This window comes from Anguilla rostrata, chromosome 8, assembly GCF_018555375.3.
Source record: "Anguilla rostrata isolate EN2019 chromosome 8, ASM1855537v3, whole genome shotgun sequence".
In the NCBI taxonomy this organism is placed as follows: domain Eukaryota; kingdom Metazoa; phylum Chordata; class Actinopteri; order Anguilliformes; family Anguillidae; genus Anguilla; species Anguilla rostrata.
The window spans coordinates 7,208,826-7,228,318 of NC_057940.1; the positions used below are offsets into that span (position 1 = coordinate 7,208,826).

Sequence of the window (19,493 nt, forward strand, 5' to 3'; positions counted from 1 at the left end):
GGCCCCACCCTGAAAGGGCAATCTGGCGGTGTCTGTCACAGTCGCATGTAGAACTTGATCTGATTGGCACTACTGCTAAAGACAAGCATGGCTGCTTTTTGTTGAAAATTAGGCAACGGCTAAGTTCCTTATTCAATTTGCTCATAGTGTGCTGTGTTCTTAAACATTAATAACAATATAACATTCAATTTTACACAAGAGTTATGTTTTTGTTACATTCTCAGCTTAACGAGTTATGGCAGCAAGCAAAATGAATGAGAAATGTTATGTAAGAAACGAAAACAAGCCGCAGTTCGTGGCTCAGACTTAAAAGACGAAGCCGGGTGCGCTTATATTGGAAAGAGGCATTTGTGTAGCGGTCAGCGTTGCTGCGCTGTAGTGTTTCCATAATTAAGGAGAAGGAGCTTGATGGGTAGGATTTGGGTAAGCATTGGTTCCCTGCAAACAGAAAATTGCTGGCGGTCGCATTAATCCCAGGGCATTCATTCTCAGTAAGCCTCACAGTCAGACCCACAGTTTGCACAAGAAGGCCAACAGTCGTAGTACGCCGAAGATCTGACTCTACCGAACACATGCTACCCCTTTGTCGGGTATGCCCCCAGTGCTGAAATAGTTATGTTTGCATAACTCCAGGCAATAGGCCAAAATATGCACACTATTTTGTGTGTGTGTGTGTGTGTTTCCTCTTCGGGGACAATAGGCCCAGTTTCACCCGCTGAAAATACTTGGCGACTGTGCTCGTGCTAGGACCACGCCATTTCTTCGTTAAATGCAAGGCCAGACAGACAGCTTATTTTGGTTATGTTTGTGTTTGAACATTACATGGACTACCACAAGGGGCTCTAAAAATGGCCATTGTGGGACCACGTACTAGTTACTGTATGTACCTGTAATTGTCTGTTTCACAAAGGCTAACAGAGCATAGCAATACAGTGTATATGTTTTTATTTATTATGATGCTCTAAAAATCTGTTGACCCATGTCTGTCTACGGCAGTGGTCTCCAACCCTGGTCCTGGAGAGCTACAGGGTCTGCTGGTTTTTGTTGTCACCTTAAAATCACCCAAAAAGCACCCAATTGAGACCCAAGACACCCGGTGAGTTGAGTTAACTGTGTAATCGACTGCTCTAATTGATTCATGAAGTGCAGAGTCACTATGAAAACCAGCAGACCCTGTAGCTCTCCAGGACCAGGGTTGAAGACCACTGGCCTAGGGTGACCTATGGAACATGCTTGGGTCACACACAGGGAGTGGAAGCTGATGTTTTGAGACAATAAATGAACAGGAATCGATTCATGAACATTGAATTGCAGCAATTATGGTTAAATTACTGTGAAAAACAGGAAGAAAACCGTAATGTCAGTGAACCGTAATCCTGACTTTTGTCGTTGGTGGAGGCGACGGTGGCGTCCGGTGTTTCGCTCAGAGGACGACCCCAGGTGTGCTTCTGCGTTCGCCATCACCGCTGGAGCGGTCTGGAATTCGAATCTTCGTCGTCCCCTTGTGCTGTGCCCTCCCTACATGGGTGAGGGGTGAGGGATGAGGGGGTGGGGGGGGTGGGTCAGAGGCCAGTTAAAAAAGCTCTTTACTGAAGGTTTTACACTCAGGGACAAGGACAGAGTCGTTTTTCACGAGGCAGCGCGCCCCGTTTTAAGGAGTTGACTACAAATTCCTTTTCGAGAAGGAAGTTTGTAGCTTTGCCACAAATGGATGATGGCAAATTGGAGTTAGTGGTGGAGATCAGCGGTGAGGTCAGGTCTGGTCACACTTCAGTTCCTCTGCAGTAACTTGTCTGGTCGTGCGAAGAAGAAAACAGGCGGCGGTCTGGATGAGTCGAGCCGGACTTTGCGCCAGGGGATTGTGGGTTTGAATCTGGGATGAGGCATTACGGTGAGCGGAACGGTCCAGGAACTTCTTTTCTCACCGACAAACCCTCCGGAAGAAGCATTTAGTACTCGTCCTGACCAAAAGCATCTTGAAACCTTTTCAGAGACCGAGTCGAGGTTTGGAGACGTGGATTAGCAGCCTCCAGACTTGGCTTCACCCTTTCCTGTCTCACACACCCGTAACGACCTGCGATACGAGAGCGGAATCCTAGCTTCGCACCGCCACTGGCTTCAGCGTCACCGTCGAATAAACACCGTCCATCTCTGTTTGACAAAAAAAAGAGCCCCCGGGACCGATGCCCTTTTTTAATCTGCCGCAAAAAGAACGTGTGAAGAATTCACATGAACAGCGTCTTTAAAAAAACGTGATTTAGAGCCTTCCCTGACCCTTCCTCCGTCTCAGGAGCTGGTGAGGAGACGCGAATGTCGGTGTGATTAAAGCCGAGGGGGGGGGGGGGATTAGACGGTCATCTCTCTCTCTCTCTGTCTCTCTCTCTTTCTCTCTCTCTTTCTCTTCCATCTCCAGGCTTCCTTCCATGCAGAGCTTAGCTGTGCTCCTGGCTCTGCGTTGTGAAATTCTCGCTCCCATAAACATCCTGCTTCCTTCCTTGCCTTGCTCATGTCTGCGGCCAGTGTAAACTGCTGTAGTCATGGATGGATTGACTGAGGGTGTATGATGATGCACTATGTACAAAAAGTATCTGGACACCGCTTGGTCTGGGGTTGTCCTTTCATAGTTTGGGCTTGGCTCCTTAGTTCCAGTGAGAAGGCAAATCTTAATGCATGTGCAATGCTTTAGAACTGCTCTCCAACTAACAGTGTTTTAAGAACAACTTTGCTTCCAGTTGCCACAGAGCATACTGTACACCCACTTCACATTTTTGTGATTTTGGCTTTGTAACCACAGTATAATTAGTCTGTTAATTGCCTCTTTAAACGATCAGCCAAGTGTAAGAGGAGAGTAGTGACCTAAGGTGTAATGATTTAGGTTCATAAAACTATTATGAACTTGTGAAGCGTAGAGGCCCTGTAGACTGTTTCTCTGACAATTTAATTGTTTGAATTTATTCGGTCCGTTAAAAGCGCATCTCAGCTGTCGTGCTTCTTCGTTCCAAGACTTGCAGCCTCACATGTGTTTTAACGATGGGATCAGTGATGGGAAAGGGTGAGGGCGCCGATCGTCAGAAGCACCACCGTGAAACCGCGTGCTTCCTCCAGATGAAATGTCATCGTCGTAATCAGACCTCCGCCCCTCTCACATCAGACTTCCATGGGAACGCCCCACGGGAACGATCCAATTCAAAATAGGTCAAAGCCATCTTTAATAACGGAGTTCATCACGGTTTTTTTTTTTTTTTGGCACGCACACCCGGAACGTTTTGTATAGCGAAAGTTCCAAGCGGCTGAAAATCTCCCGTTGGGGAAACCCGACGCGGCCCGTTGTGGTTCGAAATGGAAAACGGCACAAATTGGGCGTACGGGGATGTGGCCCCAGAACCGAAGCTGGCGTTCGGCGATGTCGAGGATTGGCCAGCGGGGGGGCTGCTGGATCATCTCCTCGCTGGAGGACCACCAGGAGTCCACAGACCGAACTGTTTATCGGCGGCTTCAATGGCCTGTTATTACGCTCTGGCAAAGCCAGTGATAATGTCTCCCACCCTCTTCCTCACTTTGTGAAGGAAAGAGGGCTTGGGAACTGGACAGTGAGAAAGGGAGAGAGGGCTGCACTCGTTGTTCGCTCAGAACCTGTGGCCCAATCTGCTCATTTGCATGTGTCATTTTAACAGCGGTAGGGACCATTGGAGACACACATTAGTCATCTCTTATCTGCAGTGATCTATATATTAGTCCATTCTGATGATATAAGGATGGGTTGGTTCTGTGCAGCATCTCTGTTAGACTGATGCCTGTGTTTGTGTGTGTGTGTGTATACATTTACATTAACTTTACTTTATCCAAAGCGACGTACAAAAACTGCATTTCATGGTCATAGACAACTGCTGAACACAGGTTCAGTAAGGTATACCTGTGTTTGTGTGTGTGCTTGAGTGTGTATGTGTGTGGACGTGTGCACGGGCGTGTGTGCGCGTGTGCGTTTGTGTCTGCATATGTGTGTTTGTGTGTGCGTGAGTGTGTGTGTGTGTGTGCTTGAGCGTGTATGTGTGTGGACATGTGCACGGGCGTGTGTGTGTGCGTTTGTGTGTCCATATGTGTGTGCGTGTCTCTGTGTTTGTGTGTGCGTGAGTGTGAGTGCGTGTGTGCGTGCTGTACTGGGCTGGAGCTAGTTTGATTTGGAATACTCAGTTATTGTTGCAGAACCCTGCCACAACTCACAGGGGGAGACATTTCTGTGACAAGTATGTCATTATCCAACCGGATCCCAGTCTCTTTTCTGACTCAAACATGAGTGTGTGCTTCAAAAAATCCCACAATGCAATGCACCAGTTCTGAAGGCCATAGCTCTGCTTTCCGCACTCAGCAGCAATCAGAAACCGATCAATCGCGCCTGTCAGCGTGATCCTTTGATTAGTCACCGATGCCAAGGCTGTCACTGCTGTCTGCTGTTACCGTCTCCCAGCCGGCCTTCCATTTGTGTCAGTGTTTGCTCAAGATCGATCACGAAGACGTAGCTGTTCTCGTTTCTACAGTGACGGAGTTGTCACCACTGCTGCCATGACGACTGCGATAGAGCATTTCTCCGCCGAGCGAATTTCCCCGTGGAACCGTCTGCGTTCTGACGAGGAGAGAAAAACTCTGTTTTACGCTTGGCTTCAGAATTCAGACGTGACCCACGGAAGGGGGGTCCAACCACACCGTCCACACTGGTCACAGTTTGAAAATAAATCGAATCCCATACATCTATTCCACAACAGTAAAGTTTCAAAATGTCCCTTATGGAATTCATTAGTGATTGTTCGCCATTTTCTTTGGCAGTTAAGGAATTTTAAACAATGTGGATTGAAGGTTTTATTGTTCCAAGCTTCATTCATCCTTAGCCACAAATCAACTGACAGTTCATCTGTGGGAAGAGGGGACCGTTTCTCTTTTACAGTGAGCACCAATTAATACTGTAGCCAACCGCCACTCCACAGCTAGAGGGAGTGTGTGTCTTCTGGAAGTCCTCAGTTTTTGAAGGGGAGGCTTCTTTCTCGTCTGTAAACCAGTAAAACTGATCAAAGATTTCTAGGAGAATCAAAGGCATTCGCATGGATTTCCCAAAACAATAAAAAAATAAATAAATAAACACCATGGCAACTCAGAAAGCCTGTCTGTCAGAACAAAAGGGCGAATTTTTGTGTAATTGCCCCAGCAGTTTGATGTGTTTATTGCCCCATCTGGCCTTGGGGCGGCCACCGTTTATATCAAAGTGAAAGCGGCGTTCGGTCGGATGTCGCGGTACTGCTGTGCGGATGACGGAACTAGAACGCAGACCGTACCAAACGCGTAGCTCGTATGCCTGGGAACATATGTGAACAGAGATCGAAACTATGGCATATACGACACATATAAGGTTCTATTTAGCTGCTGAGAGAATCAGCGACAAGTTGATTGCAGTTCATGTTAGATACTAACGTTTCCATTCCTGGACGATGGTGCTGTTGCTTACTGAAACAGCAATTTCCCATAATACACTTACTCTCTCTCAGCATTACTATTTTAATATCTTTGTCTTGACTGAAATTTAAAAGGCTTAATACATGCAGAGCAACTGTGTCCCAGAATTGCACTGCTCTCTGCTGCGAAGAAGGTGTAAGTGAACACTTATTCAAATCCCTTTCCTGGAGGGATGGGTAAAGATCATTAATGTCTTCATTCAATCAGAAGCTTCCTGGTATAGCAAACATGCTATAGCTTTATGGCAAAAATATAAACAATTTAGATTTAGAGACTTTTTTTTAATGCCAATTCAATATAATCGGAATATAATCTTCAGGATGAATGTGGACTTATGAATTGAGCTGTGGGGTCATACCAGGCTGGCCTGGGATCAGACCCTCAGCGAGGGGTCCGGTGCCATTACAAAAACATCACAGCTAACGGGCACCTGGACCAGCACATGTTGTTTACGCGCCGATCGGGCACGCGATGCAAGGTTTCGTTTTTTTTTTAACGCCCCAGATGTTGCGTTTCGCCGCCTCCGGTTCCGCCGGGGTCAGCTCACGGATCCGCTGTCATCGGCGCCGACCCGAACGGGCCCCGGCGGCTCTGGGATCGATTAGAACACGACAGGAAGCGGGGCGGGGAGAGGCGAGCGCGCCAGCTCGCAGGTGGGGCCGTTTCCCGGAGCTGTGTTTTCAGTGGCCCGTCTTTCAACTGTTAGGTCTATGGTTTTTTTTTTTTTTTTGCGAAATTCGCGGTCGGGCTGTGGTCAGTTTGATTTGGCAGTTGAACGCTGCGAGTCTAGCTAGAGCCCAGAGTTTGAGGCGTTATCTGACACGCAGATGTGCGCTCGTGTCGTGCCACCAATCCCCCCCCCCTCGACCCCCCCAACCCACTCCCCCAACCCGTCGACCCTCCTCCCCACAGCGTGCCTCTCAACCACTGTTTAAAATGACCCGTAGTCTGGAGCTTCACCACAAAAGCATCGCTCGAAGACTGTCGACCTGGCAAAGTGTACAGATTTTCCTCACAAACAAGTGTTTGTAGCTGGAAAAGCTAATTTCTAGCATGTGTGAGCGTGAAGGGGGATCGAATTACCCCGGAGCTCGGGCCAACGCAAAATTAAGCATTAGCCGATGACAAAACCGCAGAGAACAATCCGGCGCGCAACAGAGATGACTTTGCTTTCTCATTGCCTGCAAGTGCCCCATCCCTTGCTCCTAAAACAGGATATGGTTGCAAATTTGAAATTGGCAGTGTGAGTTAATGATTTTCGGTAACAGTCAGCCCTGGCGTGTTTTGAGTACTGTCCACATCATTTGTCAGGCTCAGATCTGGACGTTAGAGAAGCATGTGACTTATTTGTCCCTCATTAAGGAGGACACACAGTCCCAGGCCTGGAAATCGCATCTCCACTGCACAGCAGTTAGACTCATTCCAGGTTTTATCCGTAGCAGTTGGCCGTCAGCTCGCGAACGCAAACGCACTTTAGGGAAACCAGAAAGCAGGCATCCAGAATTGAATAATTGGTGGTAACGTTCGGGTCCGTGGGCCAGGCCCGGTGGTGCTTCTGAGAACTGCAGAATGAGCGTCTGAAAGCCGATTGAATTTAGCGTAAAAAATTATATATTTTTATTTTTATATATAACGGACAACAGTGGCAGGCATTTTTCTGGTTTCTTAGCCCAGGGTGGAGTAGCGTGTGTGGTTTGTGGTGTGTGTGTGTGTGTGTGTTTGTGTGTGCATCAGCATGCCTCCATTTGATTGACTTCTGGCTGAACAACACACTCCCACTCCTCAACAGTCAGCTATGGGGTCCCCAAGCCTGGATTTTAGTAACTGCAATTAGTAACTCAGTCTCAGCTCCAAAAGGCTTATTTTCCTAATTAATATTGTCATACATATTTCACTATTCATTTTTTTTCCCTTGTTCTCCTCTCCTCTGTGTCTTCTTTCATTTTGTCTGAGCCCGTTCCTTCCCCTTTCGCCTGGACGTTTCTGTTTCGGGGCGGGGTTTTCGTTCGCCACCAGACGACGCATGGCATCACCGAACTGAAACCATCGATTTGGTGCAAAGCAGGACTCAGTGGCTGAGCTGGCCAATGTTTGCAAAGGGACGTGGCTTCCTCAGAACACAGGGTTTTTATGTTTATTCATCGAGTCTAAATGTAGCCATGGGGGTCTGACCACTGCTGCGAGGACGTTCCGTGGCGTGAACCGAAATTTGCCTCTTTGCACGATCGCCTCGGTCGAAACGTGCTGTCATTGCTGGGGGGGGGGGGCGGTTTGGTTTGACGTCCTCCTCCGGCCAGTTTCCCTCAGTTCATTTCTCCGGGTTCCGCGTGAGGTTTGGCGTGTCCTCGGGAGTCGTTAAGAACTCGGCGGGGCGAGGAGAGAGAACCGCGTCGCCCGCGCCGGTCGCGGGACGTTTGCGTCGGTAAATGCGCGCCGCGGCCACAGACCGGGGCGGTTTTAAAGCCAGGCAGCCGTCGCCTCGGTCCTCGCGTCCACATCGACCGCGAGAGAACGTCCTCAAAAGCCGCGCTTCTCCGGTTTCGTTCGAAAGAAAAAAACGAAAAAAAAAAATGGCTGCCCTGCCGTGCCCCTTCCAAACAGTTTGGTAGCCAGATTCTCTTAAAAAAAAAAAACACAATAAAAGCGAATAAACTGCAGAGGACCAATAAAAAAACAAAAGCAAGGAGAACGGGCTCAGAAAGTTTGGGTTTTATGGGTTGCGTGTCTGCGCTTTTAATGGAGTTTGTGTTTTTCCATTTGTACTTTCTGATGGCCGTGCACTTAATGGGCGGCCACTCTGTCGGTACTGTAATCACTAAAGTGGGAGAGAGCGCAGAGCCCTGTGCTTTATACTTAATTTTGTTCACAGGAAGTGCTGCTCACACACAGCACTTAATCTGAAATCAGCTATGGGGCAAGAGTAAAAAAAATGAACGTTAATGATTTGTGAGAGTAAACAACACAAAACACAATGGGTTTTTTTTCTGACTAATGCACCAGTTGCTGACATTTAGACGGTACCCTAAAAGTAAACCATTTAAAAGTGTTCAGTTTACACCGCATTCCAAGAAGCCGAAATGTCAAGCCAAAACCAAGCCAAAAAAAAAAAAGTGTGACCTTATTGTTTTCAGAAAAAGAAAGGCGCACTTGTGTTTTGCAACTACAGTAGCTTTTTATGGTACATTGTTTAAAAAATGCAGCACTTGATTCCATCTGTTGTTACCGAGCCCAGTATAAACAAATCTGACCAGCTGTTGCATTTCAGTCAAACAATGCATATCGTTCTCTCAGAGGAATATCAATTTGCGTGGACCGTGATGTAGGCTACAGACTTATGAATCTCATGGAAGAGTTTAAAGGCGTAAGAAAGGATTTGGATCACAGTATATTCCACCAGACGCCGTCAGATTAAAAACAACACGCTTTCAGACGTCGATGGGAAGTTCTGCCTGAATGCTGTTAGTTTGGGTTAATTTGTTAAACTCTATCTCACTTCCTTGTTTCTCCTGTCCTAATGGGTGCATGCACCACACTCTTAACGATTGGTCGGTTGGTCAAATGAACGCGCACATCAATGCTCCCAAAAGTTACTGGGCCTAGTTTTTTAACATCCTGTGCCATCAGCTTTTTCTGTAGTAACTTGCCGATGGACGTTTCACCAGTCACTTGCCCAAATGTCCTACTGAATGTCCCGGTAGAGTTCTGTGGGGTTTTTTTTTTTAATGACCCCCGTTCACCCATAGCGTATCCACTGCCATTGGGCATAAATCTCCCAAATTAGACTGTCTTGAGAGCACCGTAGGAGTCTTTCTCTCTGAGCTTGGCATGGGGGGAAATCCATGCCAGGGAATTATAAGCTCCAAAAACCATGACTGGGACACAGTCCAGAGTCTTTGGGACGAGTATAAATAGAGATATTTTTCATTAAAAAGGTGCAGGGTGTTGTGATGCCAGAGTGGAAGTGGCCTGAGCGCACCTCTCATGAGCCTGATCTTGATTTCAAAGAATTATCTTATGCCACACAGCCATTGACATTTTAAATGTGGGATTGGAGTTTATGAAAACTGGCCCTTTATCTGTGTGTGTGTACTGTACGTACTCCCAAGCCTAAAGACCAAACTCTACGATATATTCTATCTTTGTTCTTCAGATTCGGATCTTAGCATGCGGACTCTGAGCACGCCCAGCCCCGCCCTGATCCTACCCCCCAGCTCCTCCCACCTGCCGCTCCCAGCCAATGGGTCCTCCACCTCGTCCTCCTCCATCACCGGGGAGACGGTCGCCATGGTGCACGCCCCGCCCGCCGGCCTGATCCGCCCCCAGGCGCGCCTCCGCCCGCCGAAGGACCAGCAGGCCGCGCCCGTCGACCTCCTGCCGGACCACGTCTTCCTGCAGATCTTCGCTCACCTGCCCACCAACCAGCTGTGCCGCTGCGCGCGGGTGTGCCGCCGCTGGTACAACCTGGCGTGGGACCCGCGGCTGTGGCGGAGCATCCGGCTGACGGGCGACCTGCTGCACGCCGACCGCGCCCTGCGCGTGCTGACGCGCCGCCTCTGCCAGGACACGCCCAACGTGTGCCTGATGCTGGAGACGGTGGTGGCCAGCGGCTGCCGCCGGCTGACCGACCGCGGGCTGCACACGGTGGCGCAGTGCTGCCCGGAGCTGCGCCGCCTGGAGGTGGCCGGCTGCTACAACGTCTCCAACGAGGCCGTCTTCGACGTGGTGTCCCGCTGCCCCAACCTGGAGCACCTGGACGTCTCAGGTAACCCCGCACAGCCTGCGGTTCCTCCGAGCCCTTTTAAGACGTGAGGTCACAAATACGTGATTGGAATCTTCTTAACTGAACATTCTGATGCTGATGTCACACATCATTACTGGTACTTATGAGGAATGGAGCTATGGACATAGAAAAACACTCCAAAAAACCAACTCTTCAAAGGGTTAAAAACCCAGAAACATCCCCTCTCTGTCATGTCATCTGTGAGACCTGTGTCCAAGAATTAAGGCACCTTCATACTACTACTATTCATACTACCACTTCTACTACTACTACTACTACTACTACTACTAATAATAATAATAATAATAATAATAGGGCGATTATCACATTAGGCACTGAAAACATTTTACAAGCATGGAGAAAAAAAAACATTTAGAGTCTGGTTTAGTGCATCTCACCAAAAAAAAAAAAACTACCCAGCTTCCTGATTCTCTGATTAGTCATTTAGTCATTATTACCAGTGTTCTTTGTGCAACTCCCTCCATCTGGAAGTATGTCTTCATAATTAATTCAAGGTTTTGGGAAAACTCAGAGATACCAATATATATTTTACATGGCCTTTTATAGCAACCCAGCTGTAAAGAATTATGTTCATGGCTTTACCAATAATCTTGGCTAGAATGTCCATGGGACCAGTATTATGTCATTTTCAGACATCAATCTCTGCGCAGTTTTACAGATGCACCAGTGCTCAATACTCAGACTTGACTTTAAAGCTTCTATAAATGTCAGCGCGGCCCACAATGCATCACCAGACTCCCAATTCTGCATTCTCAGAGACGCGACGAAACGGCCAAAGCCGGTTTCGCAAACCCTTCCTAAAATTGCGCATGGGCGCGGGCCTCCCGGAAAACGGGAAGCTCGAGCGCAGTAAAATCCAGGGAACCCAAAATGTCCGCTCGTCATCCCAGACGCGCTGAGGACTTAAGGGCCCTCGTTGTATATCACTCTGAGACATCAGGGAATTTTTTTCCCCCTCGTAGACTAATCCATAATAATCCCGGTTTCCTCCCAGGGCTGGGAAATGTATTAAAGAGGCGCACGGAATCTGCCAGTCTGGTTTTAGCAGAAGAAAGGGGAGGGGCCCACCTTGACTCGACCCTGAGGTTCCCCGGTTTTAAAACGGGCGAGGGGGGGGCCACATCTGCTGCCGTCGTTAAGTGGCGAGCGACGCTGAGACTGTGACAGGGACGCGGAAGAAAATCCACGTAGGGGCTCTTTGAATAAGACAGGGGACAAAACCGATCATTCTCTTCTTTATAGAAATCATATTTTAATTGCTTGTTCGTTTGGTGCTCTAGTTGCGCTATGAATGGGGATATTTAGACAATAAATTCTGATTTCTCTGAGGATTTTTTTTAGTCAGATTCCATACTGCTCTCTCCCTCCAGAGCGCGTCACACGCAGAGTGCTTTACTCGCCTACCACAATTCGAGGTCAGACCTGCGGTGCCGCACGAGGGAGGAAGGGAAAAGATTGGAATGCAAACAATCAGGAAAACGGCAATACTGCACCTCCAGTCATTTTCCTGGGGTGTGCTTTTCTGACATCCGCTACTCAGCTTCCTGTTTGACTCGCGTTGTTTTGCGCTATGAATTGTGCCGTCCGGCGGCAGCCCCTTCCTTGCCTGCTTCACATCCCTCCCGCCCCTTATTAATCTCGGGGATGCGCGAGGCAAAACCTCCCCCTGTTGGAGGAAATAATGCGTGCGCTCGGTCTCGCATTTCATCCCTTACGCGTCCGTGCCTCTAAAGTTTTGGAGGACGGGCAGTCCAAAATACAATTAGCCAAGAACGTTAAATTGTTCGTTTAGCAGTCCAAATGTTGTATCGCTGATTTATCCGCATCAAGTGCAGCCCAACAGATTTCTCACGAATCGCAGAATAAACATTTCAGGTGATTTAGCCTACTTAAAGGGGAAAGTGCAACATGCCAGTTTACATCACGCTCTCTGCAAAGGCTCCGCTAGGGAATAGCTGTGTAGTTTTCCGAGAACCACTTTGAAGTAACGAGGAGCGACAGGTAAGAAACATCTGGAGCGCTTTTTTTTCACGAAAACGCGAGAGCCCAAAGGAAACCCGCGAATGCGCTCACGCTCCCTAGAGCCCGTCATTTTATGCTCCGGCATTCCGCGAATGGAAAACCGCGTTTCGCGTTAGCAGGCATTTCGGTAGCTGATCTTAACGACCCTGACACGTCGGATGCAAATAGGCTCCTGTTATTAATATTGTTCCAAGGAATAATAAGCAGTATAATGGTACCTTTGTTTTCCCTGGCCTGGGAAATAAAGAGTAGCCTAACAACTGGGATTAAAATGTTAAATTATTCAGGGTGGCTGCTTTTCCAAGTCGAAGGCTATGACTTTTGGAGGGGTTTGCAGTTGGTTGACATTGAGCTATTGCACATCAGGCACCTTATTTTATTAATCTTTATTAGCACCGCATTATGAGACCTTGGAGGCTGGGGTTATGGTGAAAAATCCTGGTCGAAAATGCAAAGCACTCATTATGCTATTCCAAAAATGTATCTGAAGTACAAGATAAGATCATGCCAGCTCCACCTGTGCAAAAGAAAGAAGAAAGAAAACTTGTTATACGGAACTAATGAGATGTGTTAAATAAGCCATTGTGGTAAACAAGAAAACAGTGGACGTTTTAAAATCTGCACAACCCAAATTCTCTCTCTGCCCTTTTTATTCTTGTTATTCAGCTGCCTAAATATACCCTTTTAAGGTGTAAGATTGTAAAAATGTGATTAGAATGTTCTTAACTGAACACTCTAATGCTGATGTCACAATCGCTACTGATGATTGAGCTGAGTGGTGTTCTGGAACACTGACTTGGATGTAAAGAAACAAAAAAAACAAACATTCCAAAAAGGCTACTTTTCAAAAGGTTGAAGCGTGTTGCATATGAAATAGGGTTTTTGTTCACTTCCTGCCGCCCTCATAACTGCACTCTCTCTCTCTCTCTCCTCCTGCTCTTTTTTCATTCAGGCTGCTCGAAGGTGACCTGCATCAGCCTGACGCGGGAGGTGTCCCTCAAGCTCCTGCCCATGCACGGCCAGCAGATCTCCATCCGCTACCTGGACATGACGGACTGCTTCGCCCTGGAGGACGAGGGCCTGCACACCATCGCGGCGCACTGCACGCAGCTGACGCACCTGTACCTGCGGCGCTGCGTGCGCCTGACGGACGAGGGCCTGCGCTACCTGGTGATCTACTGCCCGTCGGTGCGCGAGCTGAGCGTCAGCGACTGCCGCTTCGTCAGCGACTTCGGCCTGCGCGAGATCGCCAAGCTGGAGGGGCGCCTGCGCTACCTGAGCGTGGCGCACTGCGGGCGCATCACCGACGTGGGCGTGCGCTACGTGGCCAAGTACTGCGGCCGGCTGCGCTACCTGAACGCGCGCGGCTGCGAGGGCCTGACGGACCAGGGGCTGGAGCACCTGGCCAAGAACTGCCCCAAGCTCAAGTCGCTGGACATCGGCAAGTGCCCGCTGGTGTCGGACGCCGGGCTGGAGCTGCTGGCGCTCAACTGCTTCAACCTGAAGCGGCTGAGCCTCAAGTCGTGCGAGAGCATCACGGGCCGCGGCCTGCAGGTGGTGGCCGCCAACTGCTTCGACCTGCAGCTGCTCAACGTGCAGGACTGCGACGTGCCACAGGAGGCGCTGCGCTTCGTCAAGCGCCACTGCAGACGCTGCGTCATCGAGCACAGCAACCCCGCCTTCTTCTGAGGGACGGCAAGCGAGCGGGCGGGGTGTGGGTTGGGGGTGGGGGGGCGTGTCCTGTTTAATAGCGCCCGCATTGTCGTGTTGTGCGTTGTTTGTGCCGGGGGAAGTGGTTGGAATAGGAAAAAGGGTGGGGGGGGGGCGCTGAGGATTTGTGTGGGAACGTTGTGCAATACTTGCCTTATCCATTTGCATGGTCGGGGGGAAAAAAAGGTTTTTGGTCTCACTTACCAACAGTACACTTCACGCTTGTATTTATGTGTTCATCAGTTAATTCCTCGTCAGGCTTTGCCTTTAAATTATTTCTCCATTTCCCTTCTGACAGAACTGTACATAAATGAATTGTTTTTGGTCTGAAAAGGACGTGCTAAAAAAGGGGAGCAGGAAGCTGATGTAATAAGCATCTTACTGCCTATGGCTAATAAGGGAAGCACAGAATTAACGTAAATTAAACATGAAACCGAGACCAGGCGTAATTCTAATACTTTACTTCTTTAAATGACAGTGCAGAGCCAAGCTGTTGATTTCCAGGGGACTCTTCACCAGTTCTGGTTTCAGATAAATGTATTAATCTATGCAGCCTATTTACCTGACATTAGTTAAGGAGATGCAAATGTGCCAAATGGTAAAAAAAAACAAGGTTCAGCAGCAGATTTTGCATCTGTTATTTTCCACTCTGTGGTCTAATTTGCGTGATTTGGCATCACTTCCTCAGTGTAATGTAGCAAAGGGTGGGAGGGAACAGGAACAGACCCAGCCTCTGTTTTGCTCAACAGAAAGACAGCCACCGTATCGATCACTGTCAGTCTCCTGTTCTAGAGGTCGCTCTGCGCTGAACCGAAAGCGTGGTCGGCAATGCTAAGCGTCTGATAAAAGAGACATTTCAAACGCTTTCCTCGGGTCTTATAGCGTGACCCGGAAGTTTATCACGAATGACCACTGTTCTGTTACGAACAGGGGTCCCAGTGATCCGAACCTGGGACCTTTCAGTTCATTCCATCCATTCCATCTGAAGTCTGATTTCGGAAATGTCGCGGACTACATTTCCCACCTGTCACCCATGCTACTTGCTATGCAGTGTTAATACAGTTCTTAATGTGCATTCATTTTTATATTGTCTTTCTGTGTTATCGTTCCTGTACAGTGTCACTTTTGTTACGAAGACTTGTATATCTGCACTGTTTGAATGCTCGCCAGACAATCACGCCTGTGCTGCAGGTGCAGTGATGGTTTCTGGGTTTTAAAATTTTTTTTTTATTTTTGTTTTTGTTTTTATCACACGAGAAGCAGCACGTGAGATTCTCCGGTCAAGTTGTGTGACTCTGAATGCGGAATACCAAAAATAAGAATCAAGGCTGCCTTGAAAACAGGTTGCAGACGTCATTCTAATAAAAGGGGTTGACCTTTAACCTTTGTCTTAGTGCTCTGTGAACCTTCATTATGCCAATGCTGTGAAAACCTAATTGTGATATTTCATGTGCGTAAATCCTGTCCTGAGTGGGAATTCTGGGAAAGGCAGGCAGAAGCCACTGCTAAACTTATTTAACTCTGAACACACACTAGACTTCCTTTAAAATATGTTACACCCTATGACAAATCTGTAATTCTCCTCAGATTATCATGAAAGAAAACCAAAAGAGCTTAAAAATCAGGTAAATTTAGTAATTCCATTGGCAAAAATAGTTTTCTGGACTATGTGGTGCCTTATTGTTTTGGACTTAATTCCACTGATTAATTCCAAAATAATAAACTTATTTATTGCACAACCATTAGTGCAGCTCAACACCCAAACAGGGACACAGACCAATCCTGTGAACCCTCTCAGATGTAACACACATTGGAAATTAAACCTGCATTAAAACAGTTATGGAAGATATGTGCAGTTTATTATTTTGCCACTAGAGGGTGGTGTTGTATGAAAGTTTTCCCCGGATATATAGTTATTTTTGGGTGTTTCGCCGAGTATGTTCGGGAGCATACTTTTCAGGAAGTAAATGAATTTTTTTGTCCCATAAATATGACGTGCAGTTTCGCTCACGTTTTCCTTCAACAACATCGCCGCAAGGCGATATTAGGACACGCCCACAGTACAGTTGGAAAATAGTATGGAAGATATTCTTCACATACTGCGCATCACATACTAAAACCATATGCACTTAACGGTATGCAGTATGCTTAGTAGACAGCACATACTTTTTTACTGTTTACTGTTGGAAGCCATGAAGATCCAGTCTTTTGACATTGACAATGAAGCCCCATTTGAGAGGCACTGTCAGTGAGCTGTACAGTTAATACATGCAATTTGCACATGCAAACGCTGGTGGGTTTTCTCAGTGTATTTGGTAGAACACCCTGGATCTTCTGAAAAGAGAAGAGGAGAACGAGACTATAAGGATTTCCGCCGGAACGCCGGAGAGAGGTATTTCACAGACGTGATGCAGAACAGGGATGTCAAACTCCAGTTCTGGAGGGCCGCGGTTTCTGTCGGTTTCCGGGGTGTTTCAGCCCAAGTGATTAACGTAAGTTTTTGTTTGGCTAAAGAGTCCACACAACCAGGCCCTGATTGGCTGCTGATTGACAAGAATCCACACAAATCTACAGACACTGCAGCCCCTCCACAGCACTGGAGTTTCGAAACACTAAGGAAGGAAATTCAGGAACACTGAAACTGGTGAGGTTTTGCCACGCTGTGGACTGCTATATTTTTTTATAAATGTTCCTGAAACTTTGGAGGTGGAGCCAAGGAGAGAGATGGCCAAGTTGCATGAATGAAACCATTTGGGCTATCATGGTTCTGAAATATTGATGGGTTGGTAGAAACATAAAAATAAATATATGAAGGTAACCTCTACAGATTTTTTATATATTCTGATGTCTGCTTATAGAGGTAAATAATTAAAGAGAGTAGGCTACTCTTAGTGAAATTTAGCTTCTAGGGACCAGCATAGTGGTGTACAAAAGCCATTGCATATCAGTTGAATAAGGATATTTGTGCAAATATCTTTATTAAGAATGTGGTTTCACCTTTAGACCTGAGGAATGCGTGGTTAGGAACGCGTGACTTTAAAATATCCCGTCAGCGACCACACAAAACACAGACCTTAAATCGGACTGAAGGCTGAACTGACAAAAGGTTACGATGACTTGCAAGTTCCAAGTCCTCAGATGTGAGGTAATGTAATAGAAAAATAAGCACTGAATGCCAATCCATAGTGAATAACAGTACAGTACAGGGGGGGGCAAAAGACCAAAATGAGATGCCCAAAAACACAGGACACAGACTATTAAAACTGGCGTTCTGTCAAATGTCTGTGCGACACAGTGGCGCAGTGTTTTGCACTGCTACCTCGCAAGAAGGAGGTTTTTGGTTCAAGTCCCGGCCGGCCAGATCCTCTCTGTGCGGGTTTCCAAAGGACACGTAGGCTTCCAGGACTGACTTGTTAAAGGGGATGTCAATCACAATGTGACTACGACTGGTTAAATAAAATAAAAATACAAACATTTCAGTTGTGAAAAAAAACCCTCCTTCCTCAATGTGTTTGTATTCTGGATATCCCACTGTATCTTATTGGCTTATTCAACGTGCTCAGAGATCTGTGGACCAGCTGTTTTTGTGATGCATAACAACTGGCAGACACATTGTCAGCTTTCACATAATTGATGCGCAATGAATGTCTTGGAATCCACATTTGTTGGAATGTGGAGTGGCACAGTGACTGGCCAGTAGCATTACATTATATGACCATATTTCATACACATGTGAATCAATGCAGCAATCGCACTTCATGTCCAAGGACTTGTTCATTTGTCACTTGCATGTTGCAATTATATCCTTCTATCAAATCGGCTGCGTATTCTTGATTTAGGAGGAACTGTAGACAATTTTACAATGACATAAAAAACCGCTGTTGACAAATGCGTGGTTGCTGACAGTTTTAAAGTCACGCGTTGCTAACCATAAGTAATCACAACTAAACATTTTTTTTCAGATATCTGCTCACATTGCTGTACTCTGTTGATACACAAGCCTTTGGGACATACCGTGCTGATCCTTAGAACTTTATTAATAGCACTCTACAATTACTGATTTTAGAGACATGTGATGCCAAAATACCTCTGTAAGTGCAAACAAAACCCAGCAACTTAGGTTACCTTCATATAGTTTGTTTTTTTGTAATCATAACAAGCTTCACCAGGAGTTTTAGCATGTGCAGAACCTTCAAGCACACACAAAACTAATAACACATCCAATGATTGGTGCAAAACAAGTACCATGACCAACCATTGGCCATGTTATTGGTTCTGTGTGCTAAAAAGGTTTGGCGCATGCTAAAGGTCTTAGTAAATCAGGCCCAGTATATGGAGATCTGTGGGAACAAGATTTCACTTCCCATATTGCACCTCATCACAGTATGTAGTAATGCACCCTCACCTGACCTCTCCCAAACCATAAAAGAGAATCAGAAAACACAAGACTGATCCCAGGTTCTTCTCAGCCAATTCTCCCTATAAAAGGAGGATCTGTGTTCTCACTCACAGACACACAGGCCGAACCTAACAAAGTTACAATCATTGCATTAAATGAATTTTCATGGTTGCCTCCCCTATTTACAAAGTTACACTGACTCGCCAAAAAAAAACCCTGTCATACGGATACTGCATGTGCATGTACATGACAATAAGCTGTTGGATACAATGACTCTCTCTATGTTACAAACAGCTCCAGACCTCTAGTTGACCTGAACAAAGAGTACCTGGAGTGCGAGCCACTTATACATTCAGATTGTGAGTTCGTGGAAACCGTATCTATTGTACGAAAAAATCGAAAATGTTCCAAGGTTGCAAGAGGACATTTTTGAACACCAGCTCCAATCCGACAGAATATCCCTCAGTCGAATAATTTTTATGTGTAGACAGCAGTATTAACAGTATTAGTTTCGCTTTGTAGTGTATCTGTCAAGTAGCATACTGCATGTATACTTTAAGGGCTGCTACTGAACAGAGATCCACAGCATGGATGCATAGTTACTACAACCATTTGGGGACAAGTTTCAAGATGGATGTCATAGTTGTATTTTGGGTAGAGTTGTCTCTCTAAATTAATTTAAAGGAATTAAATTTGGAATGGAGAATGGGCCCCTGATATGACTTTCCTTACAAGAAAGGAAAGGACAACAAGTCCATAAATACTGTCCTTAAGTAGCTGAAATAAATCTGCACATAACATAGTATGCCTTTATGATATTTTGTTTCTCATTGAACACTTATAATTGCCCAACCAATGAGATGTTTCAAAATATATAATTATTACATGATACATGACAAATATGTTTGTAGTTCTGAAAAGTATTGGCCATAGTCAACCAAATTTACACTGAAGCCTGTTCCAGCACATTGCTATCTTGTTGCTGTTGTTACAAATATCACTGTTGACATATTATGGCCTTGAGATTCACATTTTCAGGACTTCCTTGGCCCTTTCTGT

General features: G+C 46.6%; 1 protein-coding gene across 1 annotated transcript in view; it reads left to right on the forward strand.

Annotated features, from left to right (window-relative positions):
* The window catches only part of fbxl7 (F-box and leucine-rich repeat protein 7), a 68,934-nt gene extending 54,898 nt beyond the window's left edge, over positions 1-14,036 (forward strand). The window contains exons 3-4 of the mRNA XM_064346136.1: positions 9,653-10,264; positions 13,278-14,036. Coding sequence (XP_064202206.1) covers positions 9,653-10,264; positions 13,278-14,014 — 1,349 coding nt within the window. The 3' untranslated portion in view covers positions 14,015-14,036. The remainder of the gene's footprint in view (positions 1-9,652; positions 10,265-13,277) is intronic.
* The last annotated feature ends 5,457 nt before the right edge of the window (positions 14,037-19,493 follow it).